The 16,001-nt window shown below is 36.7% G+C and overlaps 1 protein-coding gene across 1 annotated transcript; it reads right to left on the bottom strand.

Annotated features, from left to right (window-relative positions):
• Window positions 1-5,727: 5,727 nt before the first annotated feature.
• LOC121752303 (protein ETHYLENE INSENSITIVE 3-like) lies at window positions 5,728-8,722 on the bottom strand. Its single transcript, XM_042147298.1, has 2 exons — window positions 8,569-8,722; window positions 5,728-7,921 (listed from the first exon to the last, which is right to left on the bottom strand). The coding sequence occupies exon 2, from the start codon at window positions 7,812-7,814 to the stop codon at window positions 6,006-6,008; it is 1,809 nt and encodes a 602-aa protein (XP_042003232.1). The 5' UTR covers window positions 7,815-7,921; window positions 8,569-8,722; the 3' UTR covers window positions 5,728-6,005.
• Window positions 8,723-16,001: the final 7,279 nt, after the last annotated feature.

The following is a 16,001-nucleotide window of genomic DNA, read 5'->3' as shown; positions in this document are numbered from 1 at the left end:
AAAAACTAAGTCGGATCAATTCCCAACTTCCGACGCAGCTCATCGAGTAACGCCCAGAGATATTCGGCTTCGTCGGGGTCGGTACACTTCTTGAGGGCCCTGTGCGTCTGCAACATCGTCCTTGCCATCGAAGTTGTTGCTAACGACTCAAACGCGGTGGCCGTCTGGGTCGGGAGCTCTACCGGGACCGGAGCTTGGGTTGCAGCGGTCGACGATGAGGTCGCGGTCGCCTTCCCCTTGGCCTTCGCAGCCTTGACGTCGGGAGGAAGCCGGAAGGACACCGGTGTGCCGGAACTCCCTTCATCCACGTACGTCCGGTTGAGGTCAACCGGGTGACTGCCGCTGCCGCTGCTTGTGTAGTCACCAACTTCGGTGACCTTCGTCCTCTTCGGCGCACCAGTGTGCAGAATTCCACCTTGGAACTTCTGCTTCTCCCTCAAGAGCGCCCAGATGGTCTCGTGCTTGAAATAGCCGAACATCGACCGGTACGACAACATCGCTTTAGTGCGCACGCCGCTCACCTGTGACCGCGTGAACTTCTCGAACTCCGCGGTCAATCGTCCGCGACCTTCACAATGGGGCGGACGATGGCGCGGACGATGGTCATCGTCCGCGCTATCCTCCGCGACCGAAGTATAAGGCGCGACTATCGTCCGCGCCCTATGGCGCGCACCCGCAATGGGTGCGGACGATGGATGGCGCGGACGATGCGCGCCATCGGGCGTGCCATCGTCCGCCCATTGCGGATGCTCTTATTATTTTGCTAAGGATGTTAATTTTATACGTTTTTTTTGGCCAAGGATGTTGATTTTATACGTTTGTTTTGCCAAGGATGTTGATTTATTCTTTTATGTAATGTAGTTTTATATAACAACATTTTTAATATAAAAATAATATATTGTTGAGTTAAACTAAAAGAGTTAGAAAGAAGTACACCAAGCTGCCTCTTAGCCTTAATGATAAAAAAACACCCATTTTTCTCAAAGTATATTTCTCGAGCAACTAACTACGTTGTATCAATGACTTAAAATGTTATCATTAGCAGTTAAGAAGAAAAAAGAAATGAAATATTTCTAACTAAATTAAATATCTTTTAATTAATTAACAAAGCTGCATTGTATGGTCCAAGCCTACAAACATGGTTTGGGCCGCAAATATACTGATAAAGGAAATGGGCATTGTTATTTAATGTCATATCAGTGGGCTACAATACTATTAAATTCATTCTTAATATTTCTTAGATGACAGGCCCAATAAAAAAATGTTGATTGCTCAAGTCATAAATATCATTGTTTGAAAGGATGGTGCTCGTTTAAATCATGAGGGTTGGTTGAACCCAACAAAATATAGTGCTACTACAAAAATTTATGAAATGTTTCAAATGGGCTCATTATTATTTAATTAATGTAAACTAAAACACGAACAATAAATTATATTCCCTCCGTCCTACAAGAATATGTACTATTTTCTTTTTAGTCCGTCCCACAAGAATATGCATTTTCCAATTTTGAAAACTCTTTTCTCTCATATGAGGTGGGACTCATTCCCCACTAACAATACTTTAATTACTTTTTCTCTCTACCTCTCTCTTATTATTAATTTTGCATTAAAACACGTGTCGTCCCCAAAGTGCATATTCTTTGGGGACGGAGGGAGTAATAACAACATGAAAAAAAATATAATCTTATAATCCAGTTAATCACAACCAGATCCTCCAATATTATCAAAGTATGAAGAATACGTTTCAGTTGCATCGTCATTTGGTTGTTCTTTGTTAAGCTCTTCTTTGTAAAATTTGTTTCTTTCATATAAGCACTACTACGAGGATAGTCTATTGAGCTTAAGGTCATAACCATTATTTTATTTTCTACCCTAATTGTTTTGTGTTGTTGGGCCATCTTTTGATTTTCCTCAAACTTAGCCTTATGATCATTGGCTTTTTTAATATCTTTGTTAACTCCCTCATTTTGTTTTTAAATGCGTTTCAATTTTATTATAGCATGTTTAGTGTATTTTAATTTTCAAGTTAGTGTAATTAATTTTTTGTGTAAAGTATATTTATTATATAAATATATCAATAAGAAAATTTTATTTAATTATTTAATTTATATAAATTTTTGATAAAGTGTTATGGAATTAATATGTAATTTAAATTTAATGTAAATGATTGAATATTGAGTTCTGCTTTATTCTTGTACGTGAACCAAAATGAGTGACATTTTAAACAATGCGGAAAAATTATTACTATAAATCTTTTAATATTTTGGTGAATGTGTGTTGATTTTTTCCCATTGGATGTACCTTGTTTCAAATAAAACAACAACAGCTAGGATGACAGAGGGGAGAGAATTAGCAATAGAAATAAAATCAGGCAATAGAATATTATTTCTAAGTGGAAGAAAATGAAAGCCACTATTACAATATTATTTAACTTGCCTCTTTCTCATTATTATACTCAAGGGTTGACTTGTACCATTCGGCAGCAAGACACGTGTCACAAATGCTTGATAATTATAATTATTGTGATTATTTATGTTTTCTTAAATAATGTTAAAAGTGCTTGCCATGTATAGCCCTTTCGAAACTCAAAAGGGTACAAAGTTAAAAATATTAATTACAAGAAAACGGGAAAGAATAAGAGTGTAAAAGTTGTACAACTATTACACTTTTTAGCAAAATTAAATGTTAGAATCCATTCATTTCACTTATATTTTACTCAATTTATTTAATATAATTAGTTATGAATCAGTAGCATTCATCGAAATATATTCATTTCCAACAACTATACTATCCATGTGACTTGTATAACATACTATTCAAATGGATATCAAAATTTTATTTTAGGCCACAAGAAAAAATGAGACTTGTAGCCTGCAAGAAATAACAAAAAAAAGAAATAAAATACTATCATTTTACGAAATAATATCCAATAAAGAAAAAACTATAGTTTTCTTTATAATTCATTTATATTAATATTCGAATATTAATGACTTATGAGTAACAAATATATATTTTTAATTTGTTTTGTCATCCTAATTAGCAAATGGACAACTCACCTACGTGCTAGCACATTTAGTACTTAGAAATTAAATTACATGTCCATTAAAGTATTGGATCATGAGAATTTACTTTTTAAAATTTGTAGTCGCATATGTATCTACTCTTGTGGATCTCATGTCCCCTTTCTATTTCCTTACTCAATAATTGTATTCTTAATTTCATAATAATTGCACCCAACAGAAAGTAGCAGAACAAGGTACACTAGCTAGCTATATTTTTTTATATAAACAAATAACCATTGGATAAATCTAAAAGTCACATGAAATTTTGATTGTACCCTAACTATGATTACAAAAAACCTTAATTAAACAAACACCAGCCAATCAATAACCGCCACGACAAGGATTAACAACCACATTAGCCAGGTCACTAAGATTATAATAGTAACTATTTACCAAAAGTGTGTGAGGAGTGCCCAAATACATGATTAATTTAATAAGTTGATCAAGTTTTATATGTATTTAAAAGTGGTCTATCCATATTAGACAGTTCCTTACAACATAACACCAAGCATATGTCTGCTAATCTGAGGTTTTGTAATATTAATGATAGTGTGTTGTCATCAAAGTATGATTAAATAACTCATGTCATGGTTAATTAAATGGGATTAAGAGGATTTTTTAATATAAATTAAAAATTAATTGTTTTATCGTTTTGTGGGAGATCAATTGTGTAGATGCATGAACTTGTATGTGGTGAAGTAGAAGCCATGCATGTTCTTTTGCCAGAAAATGTTGCCTCATGATGTAGCTACACACTTACAATTTCAAGATTATAATGCCCCCTTCTACTCAGACGGGACGGGTCGGGTTTGGTCGGGTCGGGTTTTTTCCCCAGCTCTAGTAGATACAAAACGATGTTGATTTTTACGGTATGACCCTTTGCCTAATAGTACTATATTATTTTATCAAGTTTAATACTCCATATTTGGTGTAATTTCAAAGATGTATTCTTTTAAAAGATTATGGAAATTTCATCCTTTTTATTTTGTTTTTGTGCATGTCGTGCAAGGTTCCAAGGGGATAGGAGGAGACTTTATTTTTAGTTCTATTTTAGATGGATTGTTGTAGGTGTAGGTGTTTTTTTTAATTATAATTTTATTAGTTGTATAAGGGTTGTTCAAAGAGTTGGCCTGTATCTGTAGGTCAAATACTTGTTATCTAGCTATCATTTTCAGTTTGAGTTTACTTCGATTGAATGAACTATGACCTAAAAGAACTATTTTAATCCATAAAGTCAACTGCCATTATTTGAAGGCATGAACAATTGAAGTTACATAGATGGGGAAAAGTTTAAATTTGTTGTTTATATTTTAAGGTATACGAGTTGAGTAACTATACTATTATACGATTGTACTCTATCTTCTAAAGTCTATGATAAATATAGTACTTTACTATTTATGCAAAAACTCTATTGTCCACAACAATAATTTCTTTAATTTTATGCTAAATCTTTTAACATTTTAATTCGGCTTCTCAATGATTGTGCTTACCAAATTCGATTCTCAATTGGAGTCCTAATTATCTGAACTATACATGCAATTGTACGAATAGTAGATGAATTAAAATAAAAAAATAAAAAATCGAATAACTACGGCTATTGTTCAAAACACATTATAATAGTGTGTTTTGAATTGTGCTTTCATATACAACCAAAACTTATTTATCAATAGGAATGAATGGACCCAAAAAAATTTGCAATTAGTAATGCGACATTATACTTAAAGATGACATATCACTATAATAGATAGTACTAGTATTTATTGACTTACAGCCTATATAGGAGTCCCATTTTTTTTGTAAACTCTTTGCTTCACTTCATTATTGGTAGGAATAAATCCAAAAATTTGAAATAGGGTCATGATTTAAGGGGCAAAATTGTAAAATACAATTTAATGTATTGAATTGTTTAGAGAGTGATATTCTCTTGTCTTCCATGAAAAGCGCGAAACTGCAAATAAAGTAAAGCGCAAAAAAAAAGAGTCATTTGTTAAAAAATAATTGATACTACAAGTGAGTGAAAAACAATCCAAATGAATTAGAAAATGACTAAATGAACAGCATTTGCTTCTCGACAAAAACTATGCTGCCTTTATATGCATCCCCCCATGACTTTTCGATTGTTCATGGGATTGATGATAGTGGTGGCATTGTGTGTGGGCGGCTGCAATAAAACATGTTAAAAGATATAGATGAAAACTACTCCAAGAAACCTTGAAATAAGAAGCCTCCAAATCAGCATAACATTATCCTAATTTACTTATTAATTAAGTTGAAGTGGGCCCCTTTCGACATCACTTGTCACCTACCCTTTGCATTATTATTCCTAATTTACTTAACTATCATACTTAAGTTTTAATTTGAAGATTTTCAAGAATTTTGGAGTCACTTTGAATAGGAAGGAGAAACACTTATTTGTTATCTCTCAAATCAAATTGAGCTAAACTTGCATCACAAAGTAAAGAAATTGAAATATGAGAGGAGAGAAACTCCATTAATAAAAAGGTAAGGGGAGTGGAGTGGGGTGGGGTATATTGATGGGACATGCACCATAATAGATCCATTCCCTCAACTCCAATTACTAATCTTAATGTAGCTGCAATTCCATTACAATTTACAGCTGTGGCCACTCAAACACAAATACACTCACAATCACAAACCAAGTTCCTGAGTCAACAAAATACAGCCATCCACATTCAACTTTATCCTTTTTCTGCCTGACCTTAACCTAACACCAAAATATCCATAAAAACAACCTTATTTATGTAACATCTATAATCTACCAAAGCAACTTTAAAGACATGGTACACAATCCCCACATTCATTATTACATAACATCTTCAAACTCTAGTAACATTGGAAACACACCACAACATGTAAGAACTAAGAAAAAGGCAGGCGAAGATTAAAAAAAAATCCACCTTTGAAAATGTATTGAGACTACTTTTAGTACCACATTGCAACATCCTGCTTTGCCAGGCTATTATCCCTCGGCCCGAAATTCTCGGTGAAATCTACCGCCGGTATGTTGAACGGAGAACTGAACATTAGCTGCAAATTCTGATCAGTAGGGTTGGTGTTGAAAGGTGTGTTCAACACCTTACATTGACTGAACCGATCCGCTGCCCGGAACATTGTAGGGTTGTGATGAATGTTGGTGTTGTTGTGGTCGTCTTCGAATAGGCTGGCGTCCATCACCATTCCTTGCGTTTGGAGGTAGCCGCCGTCCTTGGGGGCGCTGCCTGCATTCGTGTTCTTGTTTCCTACCACATTGTTGTCATAGCAGGACATGAGCTCGTTGATCATCCTCTGCCCGTCCTCTGGAACCCCTAGGCCGGAGAGGTCAAAGGGTGGGGCCGGGGTTTGGTTCACGGGCTTCTGCTGGACAAAGGACTGAGGAAAGATGACTGGCTTGATGTCATTAATGCTGAAACTAGGAACCCCAAACTGCTTGTAAGGGCAAGATAGCTGGTGATTATCGCGGGAGGCTCGGTCGTAGAAGCCATGGCAGAGCTCAGCGTGCGGGCATTGAAGAAACTCGCACGTGTACACCTTCTGATCCATCATCATGTTGAGCTCGCATGCGGGCTTTCTTTTCCTCGAGAAGTCTAAGTTGGTGATGAGTTCGTCTTTGATGGCGTGAGATGGTTGCTGAATCGGAAGCCGATCTTGAAACCTATCCATCCCCATGTTCAATAGCCCGAGCGTCGCAGGTGGTTTCTGCTCCTGCACGTCGAAGTTGGACTCCTCGTCGCCGACATCCACGTCGTACTCGCTGCTGTCGTTCATGGCGAATGTTCCGCTGCCGCCGCCACATCCAGAGAGGGGCGGGCAGCGGTCGGGGTAGAGCTCCCGAGCCAGGGCTTCCTCCTGGTTGATAATGGCCAGCCACGTCGCGCTCTCCTTGGCCGTCATCTTGTCCTGCAAACACTTGGACTGCCTCACGAGCTTCCGGATCTTGGCGATATCGGGAGACATGTGCTTGATCACGGCTGTCAGAACCCCGACCTTCCACGCCTTCTTTAGATCATGAGGCTTCTTGTAAGGAGGGGAGCCTTGATCCTTCTGCAAGCCCAACTGATGCCACCATTCCTCTTTCCCGGTCGGCCACCATGGAGGCGGGACGCCCTTCTCCAACGGGAAACGCCTCTGAGGCGGATCACAGTGCTGCATCAGAGCAGACAGCAACGAGCCAAGGGTGGTGTCTTGGAGCTCCTGCAAGGTGTGAGGAGTCGGGCCAACGGGGCTGGACCCCTCGTTCCTCCCAGGGATGGCGTTATCCACCTGGTACTTGGCTATAGCAGCCGGCCCATTCCTGTCGAACCTCACCTTATCCTTCCACCACTCCCTCAGATTATCAGAGGCTCCGCTCACGGGCTTCCCCTTCTCGGGGATGATCCCGTAAACAAAGCCCTGAGCCTTGCAAACCTCCATCATCTTCAACATGTACTTCAAGATCCCATCCTGAGCCCTCGACATCTTCTTCCGCCTCGCCTGCTCCTGCGACTGGCGCTGCTTCGCAGCATCAACGCCCTCCTTCCCCTTGCTCATCTCCTTGAGCCTCTTCAGCCGCATCTTGTCCCTCCACATCCTCCTCTCCAGCTCATCGACGTCGATCTCATCGTCCGTGTAGTCCTCCTCCACACCGCCCTCCGCATCCGCCGACTGCAGAGCACACACATCTGCCTCCTTCACCGGAGCAGATGAAAAGAAATCGAGATCGCCACAAAACCCCATATCCTCAAACATCATCATCTCACCACACCAGACACCAACCCCAACACCAACACCAACAAAAAAGTTTTAAAAATTGGATCTTGAGCTATGGAAAAGGGGAAACATTACTTAAATTCCATTCCCACCTGTAAAGATGAATTAAAAAACACAATTAGGGATGTTCCTAGCAATTGCAGCGATCTTCACCAGGCAGCAAATGAAAAATTGAAAATTCAGAATATATACTCGAATAATAGAAAAAAAACCCAATGGGGAATAAAAGATATAATATGCTAAATTGCTAATACATTCAAGGATTATAATGAAAAAGACTTGGGCAAAGTAAATTTCATCACAGCAAACACATGAAACTTTAACCGAAAAGGTAGGAAATAAAAAAAAAACGCACTTTTCTTGAACTACTTAGATTCTCACATCTGTGATAATAAAAGCTGCCATCATTACAAAAAAACATACAGATCCGAGTAAATCTAAGATCAGATATTCCACGGAAATTGGCAAGAAAAATTATTTCAAAAATCCCCGGGAAAAAAAATGATACTACTACCAATTAATGTCTCATTGATTAACAAAATCCACCCAAAACCAGAAACGCAGATTTTTGAAGAAATAGAAGATTTGTATGTTTAAAACGAAATCGAAAACAATTTTCTTAATTAAGTAACATAATGAAAAAAAATCCCCAAATCAAATCAAGCGATAAACATCAAAATTGGAAGAAGGGACAAAATGAGGAAGATATTTTGTTTCCAAAAAAATTTGGGGTGTTTACCTCGAGAGGTCTTCCCTGTTTCGGAGCTGAGTTGCTCTGTTTTAGAACTCAACAAAGAAATGGGAGAACAGAGAGACAAGTTGGGCAAGAATAAGAAGGCAGAGCACTATTGTGTGTGCGCATATATAAATATAAATATAAATATAAATATAAATATAAATATAAATATAAATATAAATATAAATATAAATATAAATATAAATATAAATATAAATATAAATATAAATATGTGTGTGTGTATATTTCACGTTTAAGTGTGTGTAATGATTTTGGAAAATTTAAGGAGAGTAGAGTATTATTGAAGTGGAGAGAGAAGAGGATAAAAATGGTCAGATTCAGAGGTGCAAAATAGCATTTGTCTGTATTTTACCAGATTTGTGAGATGAAAATTAATAAGTGGAATTTACTACGAAAGTGTAGACGCATTTAAGACAGAGACGGCTTGTTTAATTTTGTGTGAAAACAGTGTATTAGCAGTAATTAGAGATAATTAGTAAAGTTTCTTTATATTTAAGTTGATGATCAAACTTGTGGATTACCTACGGTTTAACAAGGGCATTAACGATTGATTAATATACTATTATGGTGTTGCCTTCAATACAACAAGATTAATATTTCTTTTAAGTTTATGATCTAAGAATAATTATGGTCCTCAGTATAAGTGCTTAATAAACTTATTTTCTGACTGAAAATTTTGAGTATATCCTTATTCCGCTATTTATAGTCTCATTTAAACTCCATACTAGTTTTAAAAAATGGTTTGAATTTATAACAAAATATATATATAAAAAAGTTAATAAAACATGTATTCTACTTTTATACATTAATTTTATTATGGAACTGGAATGTAATGATTAAGTGGAGGGGTGGATGCAAAATAAACAACGATACGAGTTGTGATTTCTAAACTTCGTTTAAAGTATATTTTTTTGGGTGTTTTAGATTATTTATAGGGTTTTTACAAAATAATTTGCATTAATTTTAGATAAATTTTAAAAATTTACAAAAGAAAAAATGTTCAAAATAATTTTATTAAGGGTTTTAGCCCCACCCCATTGTACATGGGTCCACCTCAGGTAGAATATAGAGTCTATTTATCTAAAATAAAATATAAAATGAATCAGATTTTAAATGGTGAATGTAATAAAAGAATAAAATAGAATATTTTCGCAAATGAAAGGAGTAAAAAAAGAATAAATCTTTTTGCGTGAAGCGCACTAAAATATGATATTTGTAGAAATGTTAGCGTATTACTTCGCTTATTCTCAAATAAAATGTGCGATAAGAAAGAAAATATATGCGATTGAATCAACTATATTTATCAATATTATGGACATTATATGTGTAGATAAAATGGAAAACATATGCAAGCAAGAAAGAAGTGAGAGGTATCAAGGAATCAGTCCCCCAAAAGATATAAAATGCTAATATAAAATGACAAATTAAAAATAAGCTCATGAGGATAAATGTTGCACTAATTTAATTAAAATATACAGATTCCAATTAAAATTTGTAGGTGACGATATTATGATTGTCATTTTGTAGCTCATCAAATATCACATCTTCTTTTTAATATTATTATTATTGTTACCCGGAAATTAATAAAATTCAAGGTCATCGTCAAGTTGTTATTTAACAAAAGAGCTACTTTCTTAAGAACATTATTTAATTTCCTTCTTTTGAAAATGTGAGTTGTGTCCATGACAATATAAAATCAGTTAAGTTAGTTTTGATTAGAAATTTATAAAATAAGATTAATTAGTAGTTTCGATTAGAAATTTATAAAAATAAGATTAATTGGTTAACATAAGTTTAACCATTAGTTATGTTTATAATAAAAATTTATAATGGGCACCAAAGCATTATGTAAGGAGTATTAAATTCCAGAAATCCATTTTGACTTTCACAATAAAAATTAAATATACTGGTCGTTGGCGTCGACGCAAAGAATCTCAACGAAAACTATCAAAATAAATACAATTAATAGTATTACATATTGGTGACTTAACTTAAGAGCATCTCCAATGGCGGACGTCCGGTCGGACATCCGGTCGGACGTCGCGACGGGCGACCGGGACGTCCGCCATTGTGGCGTTTAGGGTCGGATACGGACGTCCCGTGAGGACGTCGGGTGTCCTCGGACGTCGGCGCGACGGGCGGGCGGACGTCCGCCATTGTGGCGTCCAGTCGGACGTCCCGTTTTTAATTTTTTTTTAAACTCTATATATACGGCTCGTCGAATTTTATTTCATTCGCACCACTTGTGTTAACATGTATGCAATTTTTTTTCGAATCATGTATGTTTTTTCCGATGAAGTTGTTAATTTTTCCGATGAAGTTGTTAATTTTTCCCGTAATTTTTTCGAATAATGTATGAGGTTTGGACTCTGAGGGGTTGACGTCAAATTTTATTTCCGTAAATGTAAATTGTTTTATTTGTAAATGTATGATTTTTTTTATTGCGGGATGTCCTAGTGGGAAGGGCGAACATAGGAGGGGATGTCCTAGTGACGTGGCAGTGGGATGGGAAGTCAGTATAGGGAATTTCTTCTCCCCCATAGAGGGCCGCCTCAAAGGCTCTCGCCATCTTAGTTAGGTTTGCCTGTGAAAAATTTGCAACAGTATACTGACTCCTTCTTCCTATCTTTTCTGGAGAGTATCTTTTTGGTGGGACTCCCCGAGTGCTCCGTTAGGAAGAGTATTTTCTTGAGGAGGGTCTAGAATTACCTCAGTTGCCTCGGATACCAGTTGAGGAGGATCATCAGGCGGTGGTGGTTGAGAGGACTTTGTGGTAGAGACATGCTCGATGGTCGTGCTAACCATTTCTGTTGAGTCCTCGTTGGAGAGATTTGACTGAGGCACAAACCAACTTAGGTAGTCAAAAGTTTTATCTGACTCACTCTTCCCCTGACTACTAAAGTTGGTGTGGTAAAAGAATTCTGTTTCCAAAAAATTGCAGTTCATTGTGGTTACTACTTTTCGTGTGCTTGGGTCATAGCATCTATACCCCTTTTTATTAACCCCATAACCTACAAAGACACATTTGGTGGCACAAGGTGATAATTTGGTTCTCTCGTGTTTTGGGATATGGACATACACTGTACATCCAAAAACTCTGGGCTGGAGGTTCAAATGTTCGAGAATCATGGTAAGCTTGGTCAAATTATGAAGAGATTTTTTTTTAGAATTTTTGTGAGGAGTCGGTTTATAAGGAAAATCGAGGTGGCGACAGCTTCGGGCCAAAAGGATTTGGGGACTTTGGATTCAATCGTCAAGGCTCGGGTGATCTCAAGGATGGTTCAGTTTTTTCTCTCGGCTACCCCATTTTGTTCAGGTGTATATGGGCAGGAAGTTTGGTGGATAAGCCCTTTTTTGGTAAAAAAATGTCAGTCATTTTTTAGTTCACAAATTCCCTCCCATTGTCAGATCGAAAGGTTTTTATAGTGGTCTGGAATTGGGTTTGAACAAGTTTAAAGAAAAGAATGAATTTATCAAGTACCTCAGATTTGTGCTTTAGAAAATATATCCATGTCATCCTAATGCAATCGTCTACAAATATCAAAAAATATCTAAACCCATTCTCACCAACAACGGGTGTAAGACCCCAAACATCAACATGAACAAGGGAAAAAATAGAATTCATACAAGTATTCGTAGGTTTAAACGATTGTCTGTGGCTTTTGACCAAAACACAAGTCTCACAAGCAAAATCCTTCGGAATAGAAAGTTTAGGAAAGAGTAAATTAAATAACCAGGGGAGGGGTGTCCCAGTCATTGGTGCCAAAGCCAAATCTCCCTTTTCGTGGACCCGTGAGCCAGCATCACACTTCCTTGTTGAGCTATCTCGTCCACGTAGTAGAGTCCTTGGCTCTCAGTGCCACGCCCAAGTATCCTCCTCGTCCGAATATCCTGCAAAATACAAAAGTCGGGGTGCATCAGTAAGGTACAATTTAATTCCTTCGTCACATGACTTATAGACATCAATCACTGGGACAAGGTAGGAACGTAAAGGCAATTTGAAAGTCTCAAAGACGGGGATATTTCAATAGTGTCCGCCCCGACTACAGTGATTAATTCCCCACTAGCAGTCTGTATATATGTCTTAATAATATCACCAAAACTAATAAAATCATCATTATTTGGGGTCATGGTGTCAGTGGCCCTACAATCAAAGATCCATCCATTTTTCTCCCCCTCAATTCCATTTTTCACAATATATGTAGCGGAAATACGATCTAAGGGGCTCAGACTGATTTTGAAGTTCAATAGGACTAATTTGGACAGTTCTAGAGACATCAGGGTTTTTTTGCACAATAATCCATAAATTGAGGTTCATCATGTAATTCATCATAAATTGGAGGGTCTTTCAGCAAAGCATGGGGTATTTTATCTAATTTTCAGAAATAATGGGGGACATTTTGAAAAATACTAAAACTGCTAGGGTTAGGGTTGTGAATCCCTAACCCTTTACCTCCATTTGCGCCGCCTCCCCCTCTCTCATTCCAGGTTGTCTTCTCGGTAAAATTGCCGGCTCCGACGACTCCGCTGCCTCCGCCTCCGCCGGAGGCTTCTGGCCCTACCTCCTTCTGCTTCCCTCGCCCATTCAGTGCCTCCCGGTTTTCGGGATTTGGTTTTCCCGTCTCATTCCCGGCGGTGAACCGACTGTCATTTTGGCCCTCGCCGTCTGCCTCTCCTCCCACCAATCGGGATATCCTACCAGTTGGAAGCATGTCTCCCGTGTGTGTTTTTGCATCCCGCACTGGGAGCACCATAGTTTTGACTTATCCACCGGTTTGTTTCCCGAGCGGTGGGCGGTGGTTGTCGGCCGTGAGTTTCCGCGAGCCTGTGACCGATCCCCCTAGATGTGGAATCAGTACAGTCGAGCCGCCTCCTTCTTCACCCAGCGGTAGGCGGTCTCTATCGGGGGGTGGTGACACCTCTTTAAGAATGTCTCGACGGACTCCTTCATATTCTTCGTTCAGTCCCGCGAGGAACCGGAGTACTCGTTTGGTGTTTGAGTACACTCGGAATTGGCTTACCCCTTAGTCACAGCAGTCGATCGATTGCTTCTGGCACCGATCGATGTTGATCCACATTCCATGGATCTTTCGATAATACGTCTCCAGACCATATCTCCCAGTCTAATCGTATTTGCCTTGTCCTCCAGGTCGTATACAAGATAGAGGTCCGCCTCACTCTCATATGTGACGGCAAGGCTCTCCCAAAGTGCCTGGGATGTTTGGTGATGGGCGAAATCCGTGATTATGTCTGTCTCGATGTTGTCCACGATCCAGGAGAAGACGATGAGATCCGTCTCCTCCCAATCCTCATACTCCTCACTTCCTGGCAGTGGCGGGGCTGGTTTTCCAGTTATGTGGGAGTAGCCTCCCCTACTCCTGGTCGTGACTTTCATTAGACGTGACCACAATGGGTAATTCCCCCGTTGAGTTTGAATGCAACAGTTACATTCTTGCATGTTCGTATCTTATTGCTTGATGATTCTATGGTTGGTTTTTCGTCGGCCATTTGGGATGTAGAATAACTCCTTTTGTTAATGTGGGGGGAAATGTCGATGAAGAGGTGAAAGAGTGTTCCTTTTCATAGTAATTCAAATTAATGCACTAAAAATTATTTAATCTTCACATAATTTTCTATACGAATTTAATTTAATTATTCACTAAATTTGTTACTATTATACTAAATCTCAACTTTATTACATAAATTTAAATAGCATACATTTAACCATAATAATTTAAAATACTTTAATTTGATATGCAAGTAATTCATATTTACATAGAATTGAATTTCAATATTAACAATATACCAAAAAAACAACTTGTAAGATTAACATTGAAAGTGAATTAAATCATTTGATATCCTAAATTAATTGAGACATTTTTATGTAGTCTATAATTAAAAAAAATCTATTGAAATTGAAACTATAATATTAACATGTAGTACAGCATAAATTTATTTCAAAACTATTTTATGAATTTTCCATGATAATAAGACTTTATTGTTAGATTATACTACGGGGAGTGATCAATTGTTAACTCAACATTTAATTGATAAATATAACTAATTTAAAATTATAAGATATTTAGAGATCTAATGGTCTATAAATTGTCATGTGTAATTTCGTTTTATTATTATATAAATCTAAAAAGATTAGAAAACTACCAAAATTAGGATTTTGGATTAAAATGTCAATATAATATATTAAATATATCAATACGATTCATTGAATATGTCAACACAATTTAGCATTCCAAATGAAGTTGAATAATTTAATGTTTGAATTGGAAATTTCAATTGTTTTTACAATTCGGTTGATCATGGATCAATTGAAAATTTATTTAATCTTAAGTTTCAATTGAATAAATGAGATCTAAATGTATTAATTTGAATTCAAAATAATTAAAGATTTAAATAGTAATTTATTTGATCTTAGGTTCAATTGAATAATTAAGATATGAATTCATTTGGATTCAAAATAATTCTTAAAATTCATTCGATAATTTAAAATATTTATCATATAAAAGTAATACAGTCACTTATGATGGGACACTGGGAGTTATAGTACTTCATTTGTCCCATAATAGAAGTCATATTTGGTTTAAGCACGAGTTTTAAGAAATATAAAAAAAGTGAGTTGAATAAGTTAGTGAAATGTGGGTCCCACTTTCATATATATATATATATATATATATATATATATATAAAAGGATGTATTCATATCATTTTTCTAATTATTGTTCAACATTCTCCTTAAATCTCAGCCGCAACATTTGAAGATCTAATGGCCAAAAATAGTGCCACTTGTATTTAATTAAAATATTAAAAAAAATTCGAAAAGGTCATTATAGGTATACACAAATCAGTTAGTTATGATAAGTTCCTTGATTATCTCTATCAAATATTACGACAGTTTCTCTACATATTACACCTACAATCTTTCTTCTCCCCCTCATCGTTTTTTCTTCTCTCCCTCATTGTTTTTTCTCCATTGAAGACCTTCTCAAGAAATTGCTGTCGTCTTTTTTCAATTGAAGACGTCTGTCTTTTTTTTTTTGCATCACAAAAATATTTTATTTGTAGAACTCGTTCATTGCTTTCGTTTTTGTCACCAATGGAAGAAGGTAATTGATGTTTTGCCGTCATTGATTATTAATCCGAGTTCTTAACTGCAAATACTGTTTAGTTGGAGTAATCGTTCATAATTTCTTGAAATATCTATTGTGAATCTGACTATATGTATTGCTGTCAGTAATGTTCAATTCCATTAGGGTTTACTTGTAGTTGTAGAACACAGTAGCCGTGATTGAGTTACAATACTATAGGATTAATCTCAACGTAGGGCTAGCATTAATCTGACTGTATGTATTGCTGTCGAATGTAATTATTGTGCAAGTATTGGCAGCTTTCAGAAGGAT

Source organism: Salvia splendens, chromosome 10, assembly GCF_004379255.2.
Source record: "Salvia splendens isolate huo1 chromosome 10, SspV2, whole genome shotgun sequence".
Lineage (NCBI taxonomy): Eukaryota > Viridiplantae > Streptophyta > Magnoliopsida > Lamiales > Lamiaceae > Salvia > Salvia splendens.
The sequence above is the reverse complement of the archived record's forward strand: the minus strand, read 5'-3'. Positions and strand labels throughout refer to the sequence as shown.